General features: G+C 38.7%; 1 protein-coding gene and 1 long non-coding RNA gene across 4 annotated transcripts in view; one reads left to right on the top strand and one right to left on the bottom strand.

Annotated features, from left to right (window-relative positions):
- med23 (mediator complex subunit 23) overlaps positions 1 to 20,510 on the top strand; it is a 69,454-nt gene that overhangs the window by 17,790 nt on the left and 31,154 nt on the right. Inside the window, exons 10-19 of one of the 3 annotated variants that reach the window (XM_033021278.1) lie at positions 6,150 to 6,245; positions 6,722 to 6,739; positions 7,471 to 7,671; positions 9,415 to 9,558; positions 9,657 to 9,802; positions 10,272 to 10,517; positions 11,056 to 11,198; positions 12,511 to 12,685; positions 14,404 to 14,567; positions 16,126 to 16,238. In XM_033021278.1, coding sequence (XP_032877169.1) covers positions 6,150 to 6,245; positions 6,722 to 6,739; positions 7,471 to 7,671; positions 9,415 to 9,558; positions 9,657 to 9,802; positions 10,272 to 10,517; positions 11,056 to 11,198; positions 12,511 to 12,685; positions 14,404 to 14,567; positions 16,126 to 16,238 — 1,446 coding nt within the window. Of the gene's footprint in view, positions 1 to 6,149; positions 6,246 to 6,721; positions 6,740 to 7,470; positions 7,672 to 9,414; positions 9,559 to 9,656; positions 9,803 to 10,271; positions 10,518 to 11,055; positions 11,199 to 12,510; positions 12,686 to 14,403; positions 14,568 to 16,113; positions 16,239 to 20,510 lie in introns of all 3 variants that reach the window. The other 2 variants (XM_033021277.1, XM_033021279.1) reach the window with 2 other exon arrangements.
- LOC116973322 lies at positions 125 to 19,853 on the bottom strand. The gene is made up of 3 exons (XR_004412040.1): positions 19,842 to 19,853; positions 17,143 to 17,146; positions 125 to 483 (listed from the first exon to the last, which is right to left on the bottom strand). It is a non-coding gene; the product is annotated as an uncharacterized LOC116973322 (long non-coding RNA).

Below are 20,510 nucleotides of genomic sequence, written 5' to 3'. Positions count from 1 at the left end.
GGGTGATGTTTTGGGTCGAGACCCTTCTCCAAGACTGGTCTGAAGAAGGGTCTCGACCGGAAACGTTACCCATTCTTTCTCTCCAGAGATGCTGCCTGTCCCGCTGAGTTACTTCTACATTTTGTGTCTACCTAATAAAATTTGCTCTCTTGAAATTTAGATGGGGATAAAGTAAATAAACACAATTTTTATAAATTTTTTTCAATTTGCATTATTTTAATATGTGAATATAATGCTGCTTCTCATTATGGAGCATTGCGATACAGACCATTTTCTTGGAACACCCCACAGCCTTAATGGAGGGATTGTCAAAAAATCGACGTCAAGTTACATAAGGAGATATTAGGACAAATGACTAAAGGCTTGATCAAATCGATTTTGGAAGTGAGGTCCAGAGTTTAGTGCCAAGGCAGCCAAAGACATGACCATCGGTGGTGGGCGATTTTATATGTGGAGGATCGTGTATCTTGGAAGATTATCGGGCTGGAGGAGATAGCATAGACAAGGAAAGGGGTAAGACTATAAAAGGTTTAGAGAACAAGGATCAATGTTTTAATATCGAGGGTTCCTTAACATTTTTAATACATTTTAACTTTCCATTCTTGCTAGATATGTAGTTTGATAATCAATAGAAGTTGATGTCCATTACTTTACATTTGCTATTAACACTGCACACAAGTTTATCTTCAAATTCTAGCTTTAGTTGTGTATTAAATAATTGTTGACATTATACTTTCATCTTTTGTAAACAGCTTTTTCTGGTGGGCTGGATCTTGCTCAACTCAGCCACTGGGGCCAATTTTGTTGGCTCTCCATGACCCTTGGTTTGATAACAAATTGATCTTTTTTGCCAAAGTGTCGAGGTCTCAACCTTCTAAAGCCTTGTCAAGCTTTAACAAAAAGCAAAGCCAAAGGCAGAGTTGTACAGCTATCAAGTATTTCAACAGCTCAAAAGCATTTAAAACTAATAAAATTGATCCAAATTGTTTTTTAAGTTAGGAATGTTGTAGAAAAATAATAACAGACAGAAAATATTTGCAATAATAAATATAAAATAAAATATTTTTTTAAATGGTTTACCCTTTCCATTCTAATCTGTGATCCTTAAAATTAATGGCATCTCAGAACTTGCACTGAGTCTCGATAAGAAATTGGGCTTGTTTGGGAGTCTAGTGGTAGGGTGAACTAATCGATTAACCCTCCTTGAATATTTCAGTATATACTGGACGTAACCCATCAGGTCACCAGGACTTCCACCTGAATAGCAACAATTCAGGTGGAAGCCAAATCCAATCACTATTCAGGAATAGTGATTGGATTTGACACAATACTAGGCTTTTTAGCAAGCAGGTCATTTTTCACAGCAAACAGATAAAACATATAATTTTTATCTATGACTAGTTAACAGAATAAGAGTTCCAAGATAATTCTGATGTTTAAGGTATAAACCTATTTATCATGTGTGTTTAGAGACAATTATCTTGAAAGTGCCAAGGAATATTGGTTGTATTAATGTGTATATTGACGTTGGCTTGCAGTACAAACTGCTTAATATTTTAATTTTATTTATAAAGCTCTTATTTATATTTTGCAAAAGATCTGATTCATTTCAAATTAAGACATAATATGCTTTCACAAAGTAGGTGCAGTATCAAGCAAGCTAATCAATAGCCATAAATAATAAGTAGCATTTTCTGGTTTTGCTCTTCTTTTGTATTTACTGAATGTTGCAAACAATTATTTGCTCTTTTGGAGACATTGAACACATGAAGTGGAATTGTATATCTGGTAAGTCACCTCAGTTAGAAATTTAAAGAAAAATAAATTATATTTACTGTATTACAAATGATATATTTGTTATTTTCTCAGCACCTATTTTTGGGTGAGCGTCATAGTCATTAGATGTCAACTTTTAAATGTCATGTGGCAACGCCATTTTTATGTGTTGCACTGACAATTCCCACATAATTAAAGTAAAGGAAGAGCAGAAGTGCTCAGCAGCTAAGTGTTAAGCAAAGAAATACTGCTAAAATTTCAGAGGTCACTGAAATACTACTGATCATAATTTTGGTACAGATGTTCTAAAGAAACAAAAACAATGCTTGAAGCTAATACTGTCAAGTTTTGCTTGTAAGGAACACTTGTAATACAAGATACTTAATTTTTTTAACACAGGAGGAACCTTGGATGCTTCACAGCTTTATTATTTATTGAACAATTGATTTGTTTTAACCTGAAAAGAAAGTGCTGGAATTGGCAGATCATGTAGCGTGAGAACTATGGAGCCAATGTTTCCATTATTAGAAGAGCAAAAACTAGACTAGTTATAATTTATGATTTTAGCTTCCATTTTACTCTTAATTAGTTCCTTATTTTGGTGAGATTCAATGCTCTACACAGTACAAGATCTTTCAAGTTCTTTGACCAACACGCTTATTTCTTATGACATTTTAAAATTGTGCTAGCTTAAACTTTGCACAGTTACATTTATGAAATGTGGTCTGAATTTATAAATTGTATTCATAAAGATCCATTTATTTTCTCATCTTAATTGATGGCATTTATTTGACTATTTGGTAAATTTTAACTTGTAGCTTCTTTGTAATATAAAATGTGGACAAATTATCATTCTTCCTGTTCACTTTTTCCATCATCTCACAAATAGCAGCAACAGTCTATGTAAACGTCATGTTATAATTCTTGTAATGGGACAATTGCACATCAATGGTGATCATAGTCATCTCGTCTAATTCAAGTAAATTGCCAATTTCATCCCACTGTACTTCTCTATCTTGCCAATTTATGTTATTTTGCTTACCTAATGCATTTTACACAAGCATGTCGTTATTTAAGAATATATCCAGATTCTGAGAACTGCGTTTTTTACATTTGTAATTATCCCCTCCACTTTAATAGAATTATTCCTTCTTTATGTATTGATTGGCCATGTGTGACATTACAGAAAATTGGTCTTTATATACATGACTTTTGTGAATTGACCGATTAGGTAACTGGTTTAAAGAATTAGCAACATTTAAAAAAAATCAGTAACCATGTCTACATTGACCTGAATCGTGTTTGGTAAGTAATACCAAAGTAAAACTTGCTGTTATGATTTTCTTCCAATATGAAGCAGAAATGTATTAATAAAGTAGATGCTCATGGGAAACTGGTTTGGAATTCTGGTTTCTGCTTCTGGATTGTGTGCCCCAGACAAGAACGTAGAAACGTGGTGTGATAGAACCATGGTGGTATGGATCATGAAGTTGTACGGATATGAAGTTATACAGATAATGATTTGTACTTTTGGGTAAAGTTCTGAAGTCCGCGTTTGTCATTTTAAAATCTAAATTTTGAACAAATCTGAGATCGGAATACCAGCCTTAGTAAAGTAAGTGGGTTGCAGGTTTGGTGTCTGGCAGTTCCAAATTATATGAGCATATTGAAGAATTGTTTAGATCTTTAAGCCACAAAGAAAGCAAATCATTAAAGGAAATAAATGGCAGAGTCGATTAGGAAAGTTGATGGTAAATACTGAATGCATTTTAAACCCTATTGAATCTTTAAGGAAGTTTCTGATTCAAAACAGATATTACATGATTCGAAAATAAATTTAGTACAACTCCATATTTGAAAACCTTTAAGGGACTGATCACATAAAAGCAGAAGCTATTGCAATCAAATTGTAAGGGATGTATCCATTACCTTTATATTACTATTATGGCGGGCGAATAAGCAAGCCACACGTGGTGAATCAAAGAGATCTATACTGATGAAGTAAAGAGAACCACACACACGCGAATGGGGGAAGGCTGACCCGGGGCTCTATATTTATACTAGGGCACACCCCTAAACCCCGTGACAACTCCATCCCGCCATTACCCAGTCAAGTGACCCTACCCCCGACTGCCGAGGGTTCGCATAATGAGTAGCCTACCCACTGGGTGGCGCCACGGGGCCACCCCAGAATCGGAGGTACGAAAGCGAAAGAGTAGACGAACAAGGCATTGCCCCCACACATCCACTAACAGAGATTGGGCCCGAAGGAAATCTGCGCCCAGCAATGGCTGGGAAACGTCAGCCACTGTAAAGGTCCAGGTAAAATGGCATGGGCCAAAAATGAGTGGGACCATGCGAACCCCATACGTCTGTATGGAGCTGCCGTTGACTGCAATCAGCGAAGGCCCCTGATGGCCAGAACGAATGTCCACCCCCAACGGGGGTAAAACGCAAACCTCCTCGCCTGTATCCACCAGGAACCGTCGTCCTGAGTGTCAATCCCATGCGTAGAGGCGATGTTTCAGGCCGACCGCTGCAGCGACTACTGCCGGCCGGCCCTGGCATTTCAAGGCTACGAGCAGGGCGGGCGGCACTGATGGGCTGCGGGACCCCAGCGCTGGTAGTGGTAACACCACTTCCCCTTACCGGGGTTGTTCGGGACAGGCGGCGCAGCTAAACTCCCGGTGGACGCAGGGCCTGGTTTCTGGGCCGCCTATACTCGATCGATCGAGCCACCGCCCTGCTACTTGGCTTGCCACAGCTCGTCCGCAAGCAGGGGGTGTGCAAAATCCTCACTGGCGAGCAGCAAGCAGATGTTGTCCGGCATCTGCTCCAAAAAGGCGTGCTTGAAAATCAGGCAGGGCCGATGCCCGTCCATGAGGGCGAGCATCTCGCTCATGAGCTCTGACGGCTTGCGATCGCAAAGGCCGCGCTGCGCAGTCCCGGCGGCTGAGCCCAAAGGTCCGCAAGAGCAGCGCTTTAAGGCCATCATATTTGTCCTGATCCGGCGGTGCGCGTAGGTAAGGAGCCAGGCGACCGTCCGTCTCCAAATCCAAAGCGCCGACCACATAGTAGTACTGAGTGTCGTCGGCCGTTATGCGTCGAACGTGGAACTGGGCCTTGCTTGTTGGAACCACACCTGGGGCTGCGATGTCCAAAACACGGGCAGCTTCAGGGAGACAGCGTTCTGCTGGGCCGGACTGTCAGCGACCTCGGGCTGTTGAGGTTGATCGTTGTCGGCAAACATTATTGAAATCCAAAATGACCGTTTTGGATCGTGGAAGTCACCAATATGGCGGGCGAATAAGCAAGCCACGCGTGGTGAATCAAAGAGATCTTTATTGATGAAGTAAAGAGAACAACACACACGCAAATGGGGGAAGGCTGACCCGGTCCTCTATATTTATTCAAGGGCACACCCCTCAACCCCGTGACAACTCCTTCCCGCCATTACCCGGTCACATGACCCTTCCCCCCGACGGTTCACATAGTGAGTGGCCTACCCACTGGGTGACGCCACACTATTGGACTTGAATAACAATTTCCATTTTTTACAGTTGAATAGAAGAAATTTTCTAGACCTCATAATAGCCAAATTATATAAATCCCACTCCACATTTTATATACATTTCTTTGAGAAGGAATATAGTATCAATATCTTTAAAGCATCTTTGAAAGATTAACCATTCTATATTACTGCTATCGTAGCTGAATTTGAAATCAATGAGCTGTCATACAAATTGTTCAAATTAAATTAACATTTTATGATTGAAATTGAACACCCAAATCCAATTTTAGCAAAGTAGATGTTGGGAGAAGGTTTTTTTCTGGCTGGAGAGTCAATAAATAGGCAGCCTGGTTCTAAGTGATTGCCTATCTGAGCTAAATATCATAAGACATTTCTTGACAAACAACATGGAATTATATATCTTTGAATTCTCTATCTTTTAGAGGGTTGGGGGTGCTCATTTATCTAGTGTATTCAAATTTACGATCATCAGATCTATGTTGTACACGATTAGAGCAGATGGAGATCAGTGAGGAATGTAGAAAAACAAGATGATCCATTGCCTCATTAACTGGCAACGCAGACTAACCTGTGTTATTTTTCTAGGTCTAGTTATCTGGTACACAACTCCATCAAAATCACTGCATCAGGAAACTTGTTTTTTTCCAAAAATTCCAGATTTTTATGATTAGATACTTCAATGTTAAGTGAAGTATTTACTGTACTATATTTCATAACCAAAGTTCAAATATATTTGTTAATGGTGTTTCTTTTCCTTCAGAGTTGGGTATTACAGAGTTGGGTTTAAACACTCCTCAAAAGATAAAACGAATATCAACTGTGTGTGTTTTGTTTCCCTTAGGACCTTTTTGACCCACAGACTGCTCTATTGAGATATGTTTTAGAACAACCTTACTCCAGAGATATGGTCTGCAACATGCTAGGTCTAAATAAACAGGTACTGTGTCTCCCTGTATATTGCCTTGGATTTAACTTCTAAATATAGCCTGCACTGTTTTTCTCTTTTCTGTTACTATGGCTAAATAAGCAAAACAATATTCAGCAAGAATAGCTAGACTGTAAGTTAGCATCAGTTTCTAATAGATTTACTCTAGTTACTTGAAATAGGGAAACAGTTTTAATCTTCCAGTTATATATTGCCTTGTGGATGGGAATAGTAAAATACTGTAAATGCAGTATCTTATGAAAAATCGGTAGAATTAATGTAAAGAAATACATGATTTGAGTTTTATTTACATTGCTTTAGCTATTAGGCCAGCCTCAAACATGAGAAATTGTACATTGGTTTTTGTGGGGCTTGGCCTGTCTGGGGCATTCTGAGGCTGGCCTCATAGTCACTGTTATGTCTTTCTTTTTTTCTTCCTTTATTTTTGTTCTGTCCTGTCTTGTCCTGCCCATCCTACAATGCTCTAGACCTTGAACATTGCTCAGGTATGTTTACAATCTTACTGTTGTATTGTGACTAACGAGACGCTGACTGCTTGGTAGCAACTGATGCCATTTTAGAGAATAAAGTAGATCTGCATGCTGGTATACGTAGAGTATGTAGTGGTGTCTGTCGCTGTCTGCTACAGAATGTGTGATTGTTGCAATTCTTGCACCTAAGATTTTTTAAAGTTGTCATGGAGAGGTTATTTAGAAAATATTATTTTGTTAATCTGTGAAAACTAGTTAACTGCATATGTAAAGTGGCATCAACAGATGTGTTCAAAGTAGCCGTACCTTTGTAAGGGACCGTAAAGCATGCTTTCAAAGGAAGTACAATTTTTAATTATTTTTTTTAAGTTTCATGATCACACGTGGAAAGCATGCTAATTTTATATGTAGGTAGTAATAGAACTTAGGCTCGGAAGAAAACACAAAAAAAACCTCTGCTTTACAAATTTGATCACTAGAACATGTATGGTTAAGTTTCTTGTTGACCAAAGTTGAGTCTCCTTTTTGGGGGGAAAAAAGCAAAATGTGTTTCTGAATATGCAGATTTGGGGAGAAGGGCAAATCATTGCATCTTTTTTTTACGCTACATGCAAATTAGGTGCTTTCTGAAATACCTCATTGCAGTGTGTTTAGGTTAGCATTTCATGCTTTGTTCATTTTCTTTTGCGTGAGAAGCCTATCTTTGTGTTTAATGTTCATGACTGTAATAAGTGTCTACTTTACAGCACAAGCAACGTTGCCCAGTTTTGGAGGATCAGCTTGTGGATTTAGTGGTTTATGCTATGGAACGCTCAGAGACAGAAGAAAAAATTGATGATGGAGGCACCAGTCAATTGTTGTGGCAACACCTCTCCAGTCAGCTCATTTTTTTTGTATTGTTTCAATTTGCTAGCTTCCCACACATGGTGTTATCACTGCATCAAAAGGTATGTTTGGGGTACAAAAATGTATATATGTATAATTTCAGACCTGCGTTGCAATCAGTTCACCATTTAATCCATGATTATTTATTGAGTGTATAGGAAGATATACTTGTACAACAAAGGTTTTTGAATTAGCAGGGGATTGAGCCAATGACATAGAGCTGACAACATGTGAATCAAATCCGATGAAAATTGCACATTATTAAAGGGGCTCAGTTTACAACAAGCTCATAGCTAGATATTGATAAGCAAAAACAATTGTAGTCTGAAGAAGGATCTCGATCCAAAATGTCACCTATTCCTTTTCTCCAGAGATGCTGCCTGACCCGCTGAGTTAATCCAGCATGTTGTATATACCTTTGGTGTAAACCAGTATCTGCAGTTCCTTCCTACATAAAAATTTTGAGGTGCTGAAAACCAGACATAAAAATGGATCATGGTGGACATGTTTAGCATGCAATGACACATGTGGATATTTGATGCTGAAGAACTTTCAACAGAACTGGATGTGAGAAAATATTTTTTCAGAGAATGGGAGGGTTAGAGAAAATGTATTTACATTACTTTTATTAAGGAAAGTGAAAACAATATCAGCACAGTCAAGAAGAACTGCTAATGATGATTAATGTTCAAAACAATATTATTATAAGCGATAATTGGACTGAAATTAGAAAAACTGCTTGAATCTCGTAATACTGAAGGATGCTGGTGAGTAAATTGTCAGGGTTTTACAGTTTCACAGAAAATCTTCAGCAACTGACATTTATTTAGAGATCTGAATTATCTGAAATGTAATTAAATAACTTCAATTAAAGGAAAAGCAATTAAAAAAAACCTAATTTTACTTTGATTAACTTATTTATTAGAATTCACTTTGATTAACTTATTTTTTAGAATTCACAGCGCAAAATAAAATACAAAAATGCAGTGGGGAAATCATAACAAACTGTGAAGTTGAAGGTGACCTTAGATAAGAGTTGTTTTTTTAATGAAATCATTGTGTAATGATGAGAGCGGTGTGACTGATGTGATAAAGGTGGCTGTTGCATGGCATTTTAATAAAGCTTACTTAAAAGATGTACTATTAAAATTAGAATGCATGTTGATAGAGGGAGAAAAGGCTTTTGTCCAAAAAAGCCGTGGATAGCACGCATCAAAAGTTCTTCACTGTACCTCGGTACACGTGACAATAAACTAAACTGAACTGAAAATGTAAACAAATAAGCAGATTAGTAAGAACAGAACGATATAGCAATAAATCTTTAAGGCTGATAACTTGACAATGGAGCAAGTAAGGCTAATTTATAATCTTTCATATTTGATGTACTGAATTTATTATAAGAAATAATTTTGATTGGTTTGAACACATTTGGAATTTTATATGCCATTCTGGAAGTCTTAGTGCTGGGAGGATAATCAAGCATGGAAGTGATATAATGAAGACCCACTGTCATACCTCTGATGGGCAAAATTACAACTAATATTGCTATGTGGCTCAAGAGCTGAATGTGTGCTCAATATCCATGTTCAGCTATTAAATTACAATGCCCTAGCCATCATTTCCTCAAAGCTTTTCAAAATCAAATCTCTTCCCCATGCTATCCAACATTTCAGGCGTTTGCACAATAAGATCTGTAACTTGTGCCACAATTATTATTTTGTTTTGAATTTTTATTTTCCTGTACTCAATCATTACCTGGAAGTATTAAGCAATATCTCTGCATCTTTGTTGTCTTTATCTTTTAGCTGGCAGGCCGAGGCTTAATTAAAGGCCGAGACCATCTGATGTGGGTTTTATTACAGTTCATTTCTGGCAGTATTCAGAAGAATGCGCTGGCTGACTTCCTTCCAGTGATGAAGCTGTTTGACCTTCTGTACCCAGAGAAAGAAGTAGGATTTCTACATCAATTTACCATTGCAGTTATTTGAGTAGAGAAAGAAGAGAACTTTCCAAATTTTCATGTGTGCTTATTTTTCTTTATTTGCAGTGCATTCCTGTACCTGACATTAGCAAGCCACAGTCAACTCATGCTTTTGCTATGACTTGTATCTGGATACATCTCAACAGGAAGGCTCAGAATGATAATTCTAAACTGCAGATACCCATCCCTCACTCTCTCAAACTCCACCATGAGTAAGCTGCTAAATGTAAAGTCACTGTCTTTGCTATTCAGAGCAGTGACCCTAATATTTAAATGGGAGGAATGGATTAGAGCACACGTTGCCTGCATGGATGAAGGCATTAGGTTCCCTTTCTCCAGTACTGTCTAGATAGACATGGCCAGATTACTTCCTGCCATCAACATATATTTTAGCATGGTAGAAATACAATTAAAATTAGGCAGTTTATGTATGGCAGTATCTTTAGTTGATACATATGGCTTTGTATAATAAACAATATATCTTTAAAGTGAGGATGAATAAATTAATAACAGTGAATAGATAAAGGCCTGCCGTCATCTTCAAACGGATGATCCAATACATTTAGAAGACCTTTATTGGAAAATAAAGTGACAGCATTTTATGAGAGATGATTCTTAATGGTTAATAATAAATACAAGAAAGCAAAGTAATTCATAAATTGTTTCATTATTTCCAAACAGGTTTTTGCAGCAAAGTTTGAGAAATAAAAGCCTACAGATGAATGATTACAAGATTGCGTTGTTGTGCAATGCTTATTCCACTAATTCTGAGTACTTTACATTACCTATGGGAGTATTGGTTGAAACAATATATGGGAATGGAAGCTTGAGGATATCTCTTCCAGGAACAAATTGCACAGCTTCAGGATCAATAACACCCTTGCGAATGAACTTATTGGATTCACTAACAGTCCATGCCAAAATGAGGTAATGATTAGTATTTAATCCTGATCAACTATGTTTTTTGTGAAAGGTTACCCTATGCTCATTCTCATTAGTCCTTTGAGTGGCAAACAGAAAAAATATGTTATAGTGATAGGAAGAACCAATTCATAAAATAAAATATTATTTTAGAAAATAATAGTGAAGTAATAAATAACTAGACAAGAAAAAAATGTTTTAATAATAAACATCTTGAACTATTAATAGCATGCATTAAAACAATGTATTTTAAGAGAAATGAAATCAGTTCATCCAAATGAAGTAATAAACTTATTTCTTGGACTCCAACATTAGATTAAATCTTAGATATTTAAAATATGTTTGGCCATTAATACCCTAACAATGCTAATTTTCTTGCATTCCACATAGTTTATTTACTTTTATTCTACCTGTCAAGCAATTGCCTTTTTAATTACTCAAAGGTTATCATTATTTTGATACAAATAAATGATGAACATTACTGCTGCTCTTTAGCAATATTCTAATGGTTGAATTTGATTGATTTAAGTATTCTGCATTTCAGCCTCATTCACAGCATAGCTACAAGGGTGATCAAACTAGCCCATGCCAAATCAAGCCTAGCATTGGCCCCTGCTCTGGTAGAAACTTACAGCCGTCTTCTGGTTTACATGGAGATTGAATCCCTTGGAATTAAAGGTTTTATCAGTAAGTGAATCTATGAATTCTAAATAAATAATTTTCACCCAGTTATGAACTACTTTGAAGATTGTTGCATGTCTTTGAGGTGGGTAAATAATTATATTTTGAGAACCGGAGAACTCAATAATATGTTGATGGAGACTTGCGTAGTTTCTATCGCTTTTTTGTTTGAATTAGACTTTTGGGTATTTCTTTAATCTATATGCAAATGTTAAATGCTGGGATTCAGTGGCATGGATCTTCCATTGCTAAACTCGTGAAAGACTTAAATTAGATTGGCAGGGGGTGAGATCCAAAAAAGTAGTGAGGCAGATAAGAAACTGCAAATTGAAATGCAAATCAGTAATGTTCAGTAGACAAGACAGACAGGATCACGGCAGGGAGTGAGGAAAGACTGTTGGATTAAGTTGCATTTATTTTAATGCAAGAGGTCTCTCAGCTAAGGAGAATGAACTTAAAGCATGGAAAGATACATGGGACTGGTATATTGTAGCCATTATGGAAGCTTGGTTGAGGAAGCCAAAGGACTGCCAACTCAGTGTTGCAGGGTACAGGTGTATGACAAAAAATCATGCCCCCTTGTCTCTAGCCTTCTGTACTGCATATAAATTGTTAAGTTAGAATATTCATAGTCACTTTGCTATGAAAATTCTTAACATTACTTTTGAAAGTAGTAGGAGACCACAACAATAGTGGTTTTGGAAAAATAATTATTTTGGTTCTCTAGGAATGGTTACTTTTCGATCACATTTTTTTTGGTTCATGGCAAAATAAAAATAACTACCTATATGTGATCTGATGGCAATGTTGCAAAGATTAAGGAAAATAAAGGAATATTTGTCCCTATTTCAAATGAAAATAGTCTTAATAGTGCCATAATTTCTATAACCTGTTTACAGCTAGCAATAGTTAGAGTTCATTCATGAATTGAAATTAAAATTATTTGTAATATAAAAATGTGATTGGTGGAGTGGAAGCAATTTATTTGAGATCATGATGACTGCAGTTATACATATGCCATACAGTTCTTTCTCAAAATTTAGTATATCTCTTTCCTAGAATTGTAATTTTCTGAGCATACAAATGTTTTTACTTGTAACAGTGCAGTCATGTGTAATTTTATTATTTAATTTTGCAGTTGCATTTGTACCATTGAATAATGGCAAAGAATGACATTTCCAAGACAGCATCCCTATCCTTAAATTGTAATCCTTCATTACAGGGTAATGGGTGTAACCCATTTAAAATAGGTTTTTGAAAAGATATTACATGGATCCATGTTGTGTGCAAGGAAGTTAACTTTCTACTTTCTTTTTAGGCCAGCTTTTACCAAATGTTTTCAAGTCACATGCATGGGGAATCTTGCACACTCTGCTGGAGATGTTTAGCTACCGCATGCATCACATCCAGCCCCACTATAGGGTGCAACTGTTAAGCCATCTTCATTCATTGGCAGCAGTGCCACATACCAATCAAAATCAACTTCACCTCTGGTAAGTTATTTGTAGTCTTTTCAAAGAATAACGGGGCTAGTATGTCAATGCACGAATCTTAAATATAAATAATATTGTGGGGAAGATGAGGATTCTGAAATGCTTAAAATATGCCTTTGTTGAGTATCTTTTAATTGAGTAATGATAATTTCAGCACAGAAATCAACTTGCACGCAGCTAGAGCTATCTTAATCACACATACCTTGCTTTCTTCCATTGAACTTCAGGTTCTTCATTTCAAATAGTTATCCAATTGTCTTACGATTTCTATCAGTAGTAATCTGTGGTAAAAGCATTCTACATTTTGATTGGTCAGAATCTAAATCTATCTTTTATTTTCTCTTGACTATGATGAGAATCTCATTTTGATGCTAATTCCTTCAATTAGGGGTCGGCATCCTACGGCCCCCGGGCCAAATGCGGCCCGTAACCCAAAATCATAAGGCGTATTTTTTTCCCCGGAATTATCCGGCCCGCAGAATTCCGTCATCTCTGGTACCTCCCAGTCTGGAGACCGCGGTGCCCAGGTGCGATGATGCAAGGAGGCCTGCGCTGGTGGCCGCAATGGCGGAGCCATCGAGCAGCGGCAAGCGCCGAGCTCTGGCTGTACCGCATCCTGCGCAAAGCAGCGCACCTTCTGTGTCTGGACTTCACTGTCGGGATCCGGGTTGTCAATAGGCCGGGGGCGAGTGAGTGTGAGTATTTGAGTCACTGCCTTCAGGATAGAGCCAAGGCAATGGTCCGTAGGTACGCCATGTTTGTGAGCGCCCGTAACTAGGGGTCAGTGCTCCGGATGGTGTCCTCAAAGGGGCGGGATCTATGTGAACATGTGATTTGATGCCTGCCATATGGGGCGGGATTCATGTGTACACATGATAGATGTGGCCCGCCATCCGCTCACAGATATGCGTCCTGGCCCCTATGCAGAACCAGGTTGCCGACCCCTGCCTTAAATGGTGGAAGCAACCCTTTGCTATTTATGGTCATACGGAGTTTTCATAATTTATTAATGTTACAGCAATCTAGTAAGATGGATTTGAAAACTGAGCTGTTGTCAGTGAGTAGCACCCTGACATTGGTATTCTTATTGTTGATATACTAGAGCTGAATGTAGTGCAAGAGAGTTGACATCCTTCATAGACCTATTGAATGTCTAATATGTAATATCTGTAAAGTATGCAATCTGTAATATCTAATCTCATTTTGTTTTCCAAACAAAAGATGTGATTGTGCATTTTCACTGACATGATTTTGTTATTTCTAAAGACTTTATGCAAATGCCTAAGAATTCCAACAAATTTTATTTATGTTTTTAAACGCTCATAGGATGAGACAAAACTTCTTGAAACGCTACGTTTTGTTTATAAATTGAGAGTTGTATGCTTGGTCATATCAGAGGAAATCAGAATGGAAATGGAGTTCCGTATAGTTCACAACAAAAAGTGATGACAGGTAGTTTTTGCTGAGGACATTAATAGACTTGTTAGGTTTTCAAAACAATGTCAGAAATATTACTATTACCTTAACTGTTGTTGGTTGTTTATTGGTATCCATAGTTTATGCTGATGATTTACTGATTCAAATGTAATTGAAAAATCTAGCAGAGGGATTAATCATTGGTGAAATGGATGGGGCTGTGGTTATCATTCATAAATCTCAACTAGGAAACAACTAGAACATTGAATCATAAGCTACGCTTTCTGTCTTTGATTATCTAGTGTTGAAAGCACCGCTCTCCGGCTCATCACAGCCTTGGGCAGTTCAGAGGTCCAGCCTCAGTTTACTCGTTTCCTCAGTGATCCTAAAACCGTACTTTCTGCAGAGTCCGAGGAACTTAACAGAGCTCTAATTCTTACTCTAGCTAGGGCAACACATGTAACTGGTAAGTGGTAACATGTAAATTTTGTTTTGTTATCATTGTATTGTGAATTATCTATTGTTGGAATAGGCTTATTCAGTTTACTTTTGCATGAAATTGGGGATTTCATGCAAGTTACTTGAAGTCCATTATTTTCATTTCTAGGTGCTCTGCACATTAGGCATGGAGCACATGGAAAACCTTGGGCATGACAGCCTGCTAAGATGTCAATTCCTGGGTTTTCCATGCCATTTGATCAGGTTCTCAATGGCCTGGTGAAGCCTGACGAGTGATGACTCTAACAGATCCGGGTCTAATGAAAACTCCAACCTGAGTAGGGCCCCATTAAGTGATTTATTTTTACCCATTTCTCCTTCAGTCTCCTAAACACCCTTCGCACCTTTCCCCAAGGCCCTTCCTCCCCACACTTCTCAGGCTATGGTAGTAATTTGGCCTCGCCACCCGGCCTCACAGTCATCACCATACCAACCTCTTGTCCACTAATCTCCATGACTACCTCACCCTAGTCACAAAAAGCGATTGCAGTCCTATGACTTTCCATGCACCAAGATGGAACATCTTATGTTCATAAGTGATAGGAGCAGAATTAGGCCATTCGGCCCATCAAGTCTACTCTGCCATTCATTCATGGCCGATCTATCCTCCCCTCTCAACCCCATCCTCCTGCCTTCTCTCCATAACCCCTGACACCCAAACCAATCAAGAATCTATCTATCTCTGCCTTAAACATATCCATTGACTTGGCCTCCATAGCCTTCTATGGCAATGAATTCCATTGAAACCAGCCTTCTGCAGGTTGCCAATAGCTGTGCTACTGAATTTGCAGCAGGTTAATCGTGGCACTGTGTTAGCAACGTGAACAACTGAGAGGTGGCAAGACAGTTAATGTTTAAACTCATTGTGACGTGTTAAACTGATTTTTTTTTTCAATTATAATTTCATTTTATTAGAAGTATATTCATGTTCATTGTTTTTAAATGTCTGACATTAGTGAACATCCCAGCAATTTTACAGCGAGTTCATCCTGGAGAGTGGCATAACAGGCTGCTTATGTATTTCTCTGGGTTTGACCATGATCCTGCCAATCAGTTTCAAGCTTTCATTCAGGAAGCTCCCACCAGGGGATTGGCTCATGGTAAAGGGCCTGTCCCACTTGGCGATTTTTTTTTCAGCGACTGCCGGCGTCATATCAGTATCGCCAAAAGATTTTGAACATTTCAAAATTCAGCGACGACAAAAAAAAATGTTGCGACACTTGAAAAAACACCACCCGTCATACGTCATCATGCCGCGTCACGCTGCGAATTTCTCGGTGACCTGATACGTCAGTCAATGATGCCGGCAGTCACCGAAAAAATCGGCAAGTGGGACAGGCCCTTAAAAGCGGGTGTAATGGATATATGAGAAATAGGTCTTCCTACAGCCAGAGAATTCTGAATCATGGTTGCAGAATGCTGTCTTTCAGAGCCAATATTGTCACCAAATACCACATCCTTAATAATTCTGTCTACTATTTTTTAATGTTTATCATCTCTTAAAAAAATTATAGACTTCTTTACAGGCTCAGAATCTATACAAGGAACCTGGTGTAAGGACATTCTACAGACAATCATGGTTTTCACTCCTCACAACTGGGCTTCACACACTCTCAGCTGTTTCCCGGCTCCATTGCAGGTAAGGTCATTTTTAGTTTGAGTTTTACAGTTAAATTTTAAATGTTAGCATGGTGAGACAGTAAACAAGATGGCAACCTTGCTAATAAAACTCTTTAATCTGAAGTATATTGTTGTGCATTCCACTTTTTACTATGTCTGTTCTGCACCAAATGGGCAAAGGTTCATGAAGAAACACTTTTAGACAATGGACGTTGTCTACACTTTTAGGGTAGACAATAATTTGATACTAACTTAAGATGGCTTCCAAAGAGGAGCCTCTTTCTGCTTGTGTGAGATCTTGCTTAAGGCATCTACGTAAGAATACAAGTTTAAAATAAAAAAACCTTTCCCTTTATAATTTATCAGGAAGGGATATTTGGCGGGCAAATGAAACCCAGTATAGAAAAAAATCACATGTGGTTAAAGTGCACATTGTCAGATTTTATTGAAGGGTATTTTTATACATTTTGGTTTCACCATGTAGAAATTACAGCTGTGTTTATATATCGTTCCCCCATTTCAGGGCACCATAATGTTTGGGACACATGGCTTCACAGGCGTTTGTAATTGCTCAGGTGTGTTTAAATGCCTCCTTAGTGCAGGTATAAGATAGCTCACAGCACCTAGTCTTTCCTACAGTCTTTCCATCACCTTTGGACACTTTTATTGCTGTTTATCAACATGAGGACCAAAGTTGTGCCAATGAAAGTCAAAGAAGCCATTTTGAGATTGAGAAACAAGAATAAAACTGTTAAGAGACATCAGCCAAACCTTAGGCTTACCAAAATCAACTGTCAACATCATTAAGAACAAAGAGAGCACTGGTGAGCTTACTAATCGCAAAGGGACTGACAGGCGAAGGAAGAACTCCACAGCTGATGACAGAAGAATTCTCTCTATAATAAAGGAAAAAACCCAAACACCTGTCTGACAGATCAGAAACACTCTTCGGGAGTCAGATGTGGATTTGTCAATTACCACTGTCCGCAGAAGACTTCATGAACAGAAATACAGAGGCTACACTGCAAGATGCAAACCACTGGTTAGCTGCAAAAATAGGATGGCCGGGTTATAGTTTGCCAAGAAGCACTTAAAAGAGCAACCACAGTTCTGGAAAAAGGTCTTGTGGAATGATGAGATGAAGATTAATTTATATCGGAGTGATGGCAAGAACAAAATATGCAGTAGAGAAGGAACTGCCCAAAATCCAAAGCATACCACCTTATCTGTGAAACACGGTGGTGGGGGTGTTATGGCCTGGGCATGTATTAGCAATGTTACTAAATTTTGAGATTTAAAAAATCAAGTCTGCAATTTATCCCATCAGACAAAGCATAAAAATAAGTTTAATTTGACACCTGATTCACTTTCATATCTCAATTATTTAAAAAGTTATGGCCATTTTCATACTCGGAAATTAGCATCCTGTTCCCTATTGATTTTCTATGGACATAACAAAAAAGCTGTGATCGTGGACAGTCCAAAGCCCATAACTTTCTTAAAAAATAAGAGAACTGAATGAAATTTTCATTTATCATAGATTGAACTATTCTGAAACAAATATAAAATAATCTTACTTGGATGACATGAAATTAAAGCATATAATTAGTTAGTTACCCAATTGTAGCTAATTTCAAACTTCAATTACTAGATCTAAACATCTATCCATTTCTTAATAAATGATTAACATTTTTAAATAGCCCAAGTGTCCAAATAATATTCACAAATAATTCACAATAAAACATGATTTTTAAATCTCATTTACATTAATTTATAGGCCAAATGGAAGGAATTTAGTGTTCAATTGCTGTAAATTAAAGTCCATCAGCTTTCTAGTGGGAAGCTGTGAACGCGCTGGTTTAGAACGTTCACATTGCGGTAGATTTGTGCCCTCAAATGCCCAGAAAAATACTGCGGGATATAATGGGCCCAAAATTAGCTACTCGCAACATTAAACTTTGTATAAAGGGATCTTAAGAAGCCCTTTTTAATGTAAAAATAAACAGCCTACCTTCTGTTGTCTGCTGTATGAGACCCTGCCGTGTGACAGTGGTCGCGGGTTTAGAGGTTAATTTTTAAACTACTATAACAATTATATAAAGCCTTTAAAAGTAATAATAGCTAAAGCGACGGAATCTTCCAGCGATTTTTCGTTAATAATTAATAGGCTAAACATCCTCGATTGGAACAGCCTAGAGAAAATCGCGCTTTAAACCCGCCCCCCTCTAAACGGCGCCAAAATCGCGCACACCCGCAGCGACAGATTTTCAGCGACGCTTCAGGTAGGCTTTGCAACATACCTACATGTATGGCTGCTGAAGGTACTGGCTCATTTATCTTCATTGATGATACAACTGCTGATGGTAGTAGCATAATGAATTCTGAAGAGATATCCCATCTGCTCATGTTCAAACAAATGCCTCAAAACCCATTGGCCAGCAAGACAATGATCCCAAACATACTGCTAAAGCAACAAAGGAGTTTTTCAAAGCTAAAAAATGGTCAATTCTTGAATGGCCAAGTCATCACCCGAACTGAGCCCAATAGAGCATGCCTTTTATATGCTGAAGAGGAAACTGAAGGGGACTAGCCCCCAAAACAAGCATAAGCTAAAGATGGCTGCAATACAGGCCTGGCAAATCATCACCAGAGAGACACCCAGCAACTGGTGATATCCATGAATCGCAGACTTCAAGCAGTCATTGCATGCAAAGGATATGCAACAAAATACTAAACATGACTACTTTCATTTACATGACATTGCTGTGTCCCAAACATTATGGTGCCCTGAAATGGGGGGACTATGTATAAACACTGCTGTAATTTCTACATGGTGAAACCAAAATGTATAAAAATGGTCTTTATTAAAATCCGACAATGTGCACTTTAACCACATGTTATTCTATTACAAATCTCAAATTGTGGAGTACAGAGGCCAATAAATAAATGATGGGTCTTTGTCCCAAACGTTATGGAGGTACTGTGATCTTCATAATGAGAGAAATTGAAAATGTTGTACTTCCGGTGGCGCTGGTGCCAGCAGCCTCCACCTTCAGCCGGGTATCTTTTTGTTTTTTTGTTTTTTTTAGTTATGTTGATGTGTGTTTTTTATGATTTTTTAAATTCCTTTATGTGGGGGAAGAGGGTACGGTGCGGGGGATACCGTCCTTCAGTCGCTACCTGGAGAGGACGCGACTATTATTCAAGTCGCGTCCTCGCCCCCCCCCCCCCAGCGGCCTGCCTGGATTGGCGCGGCCTTTCCTGCCGGGATCGACCAGAGCTCCAGCAGCCGCGGGACAGCACTGAAACATCGCGGGGCTGGCGCCCGGAGTGCTGGACTTGCTGCACCGACATCATGGAGCTGCGGTTTGTGGGCTCCCAACGCGGGCGGCGCTGATGGACAGCGCGGAGTCCTGCGACTCTGCCCGGCTCGGCCTGCGGACTCGGGAGCTGCGGACTCCGGCTGCGGGAGGCGGCTGATCTGGAGGTCCGGGCCGCTGAGGAGGATGTTCACCGTCGGGGATCGGCGTCGGCGTTCCACCAGCCCGGCGTGAGGGCCTGAAGATCGGGCCACCCGGGGCGGCGACTGCGGGCGCTCGGAAGGCCCCGACCACGGATGAACATCTGGGAAGATCGGAGGGGAGGCTGGCTGGACTATGGTGCCTTCCTCACCTTGGTGCCATTGTGTTATGTTGTGTCGTGGACTTTCTGTGTTTGTGCTTTTTTTTAAATTCTATTTTATTTTTTAATATGTTTTATTACTTATTATTTATTTATTTTTATGATACTGACTAAGGAAAATTCATTTCGTTGTCTCTAATTGAGACAATGACAATAAATTGAATACAATACAATACAATACAATACAATACAAATTGAGATCAGGAGCAGGGATGCCTTACTGCAATTTTCCAGGGACTTTGTGAGACCATACTATGACAATTGGGTGCAGATTAGGTGTCTTCATGAATATGTACGTGCTTCGATAGATTGAAAATTCTTCAGATGAATTACAGGGATGGAAACCTGACATATATTAGGAACGATTGGGACCTTTGGGCTTATCTTCATTGGAGCCTGGAAGAATGGAACTGATAAGATGCTTGTGCGAGTGGGTAGATGAAATGCAGGAATGATGTTTCTGAGGAAGGGGGAGTCCAGAACCAGAGGTGACAGTTTAAAGATGGCCATTAGGACTGAGGAGGATAAATTTAATCCAAAATGTTGTAAACCTATGTAAATTTCATCCACTGAAGGTCGTGAGACAAAATAATTAGCATTATTGATCACT

This window comes from Amblyraja radiata, chromosome 5 (genome assembly GCF_010909765.2).
Source record: "Amblyraja radiata isolate CabotCenter1 chromosome 5, sAmbRad1.1.pri, whole genome shotgun sequence".
NCBI lineage: Eukaryota > Metazoa > Chordata > Chondrichthyes > Rajiformes > Rajidae > Amblyraja > Amblyraja radiata.
Note: the sequence above shows the minus strand (reverse complement) of the source record. Positions and strands in the feature narration are given on the sequence as shown.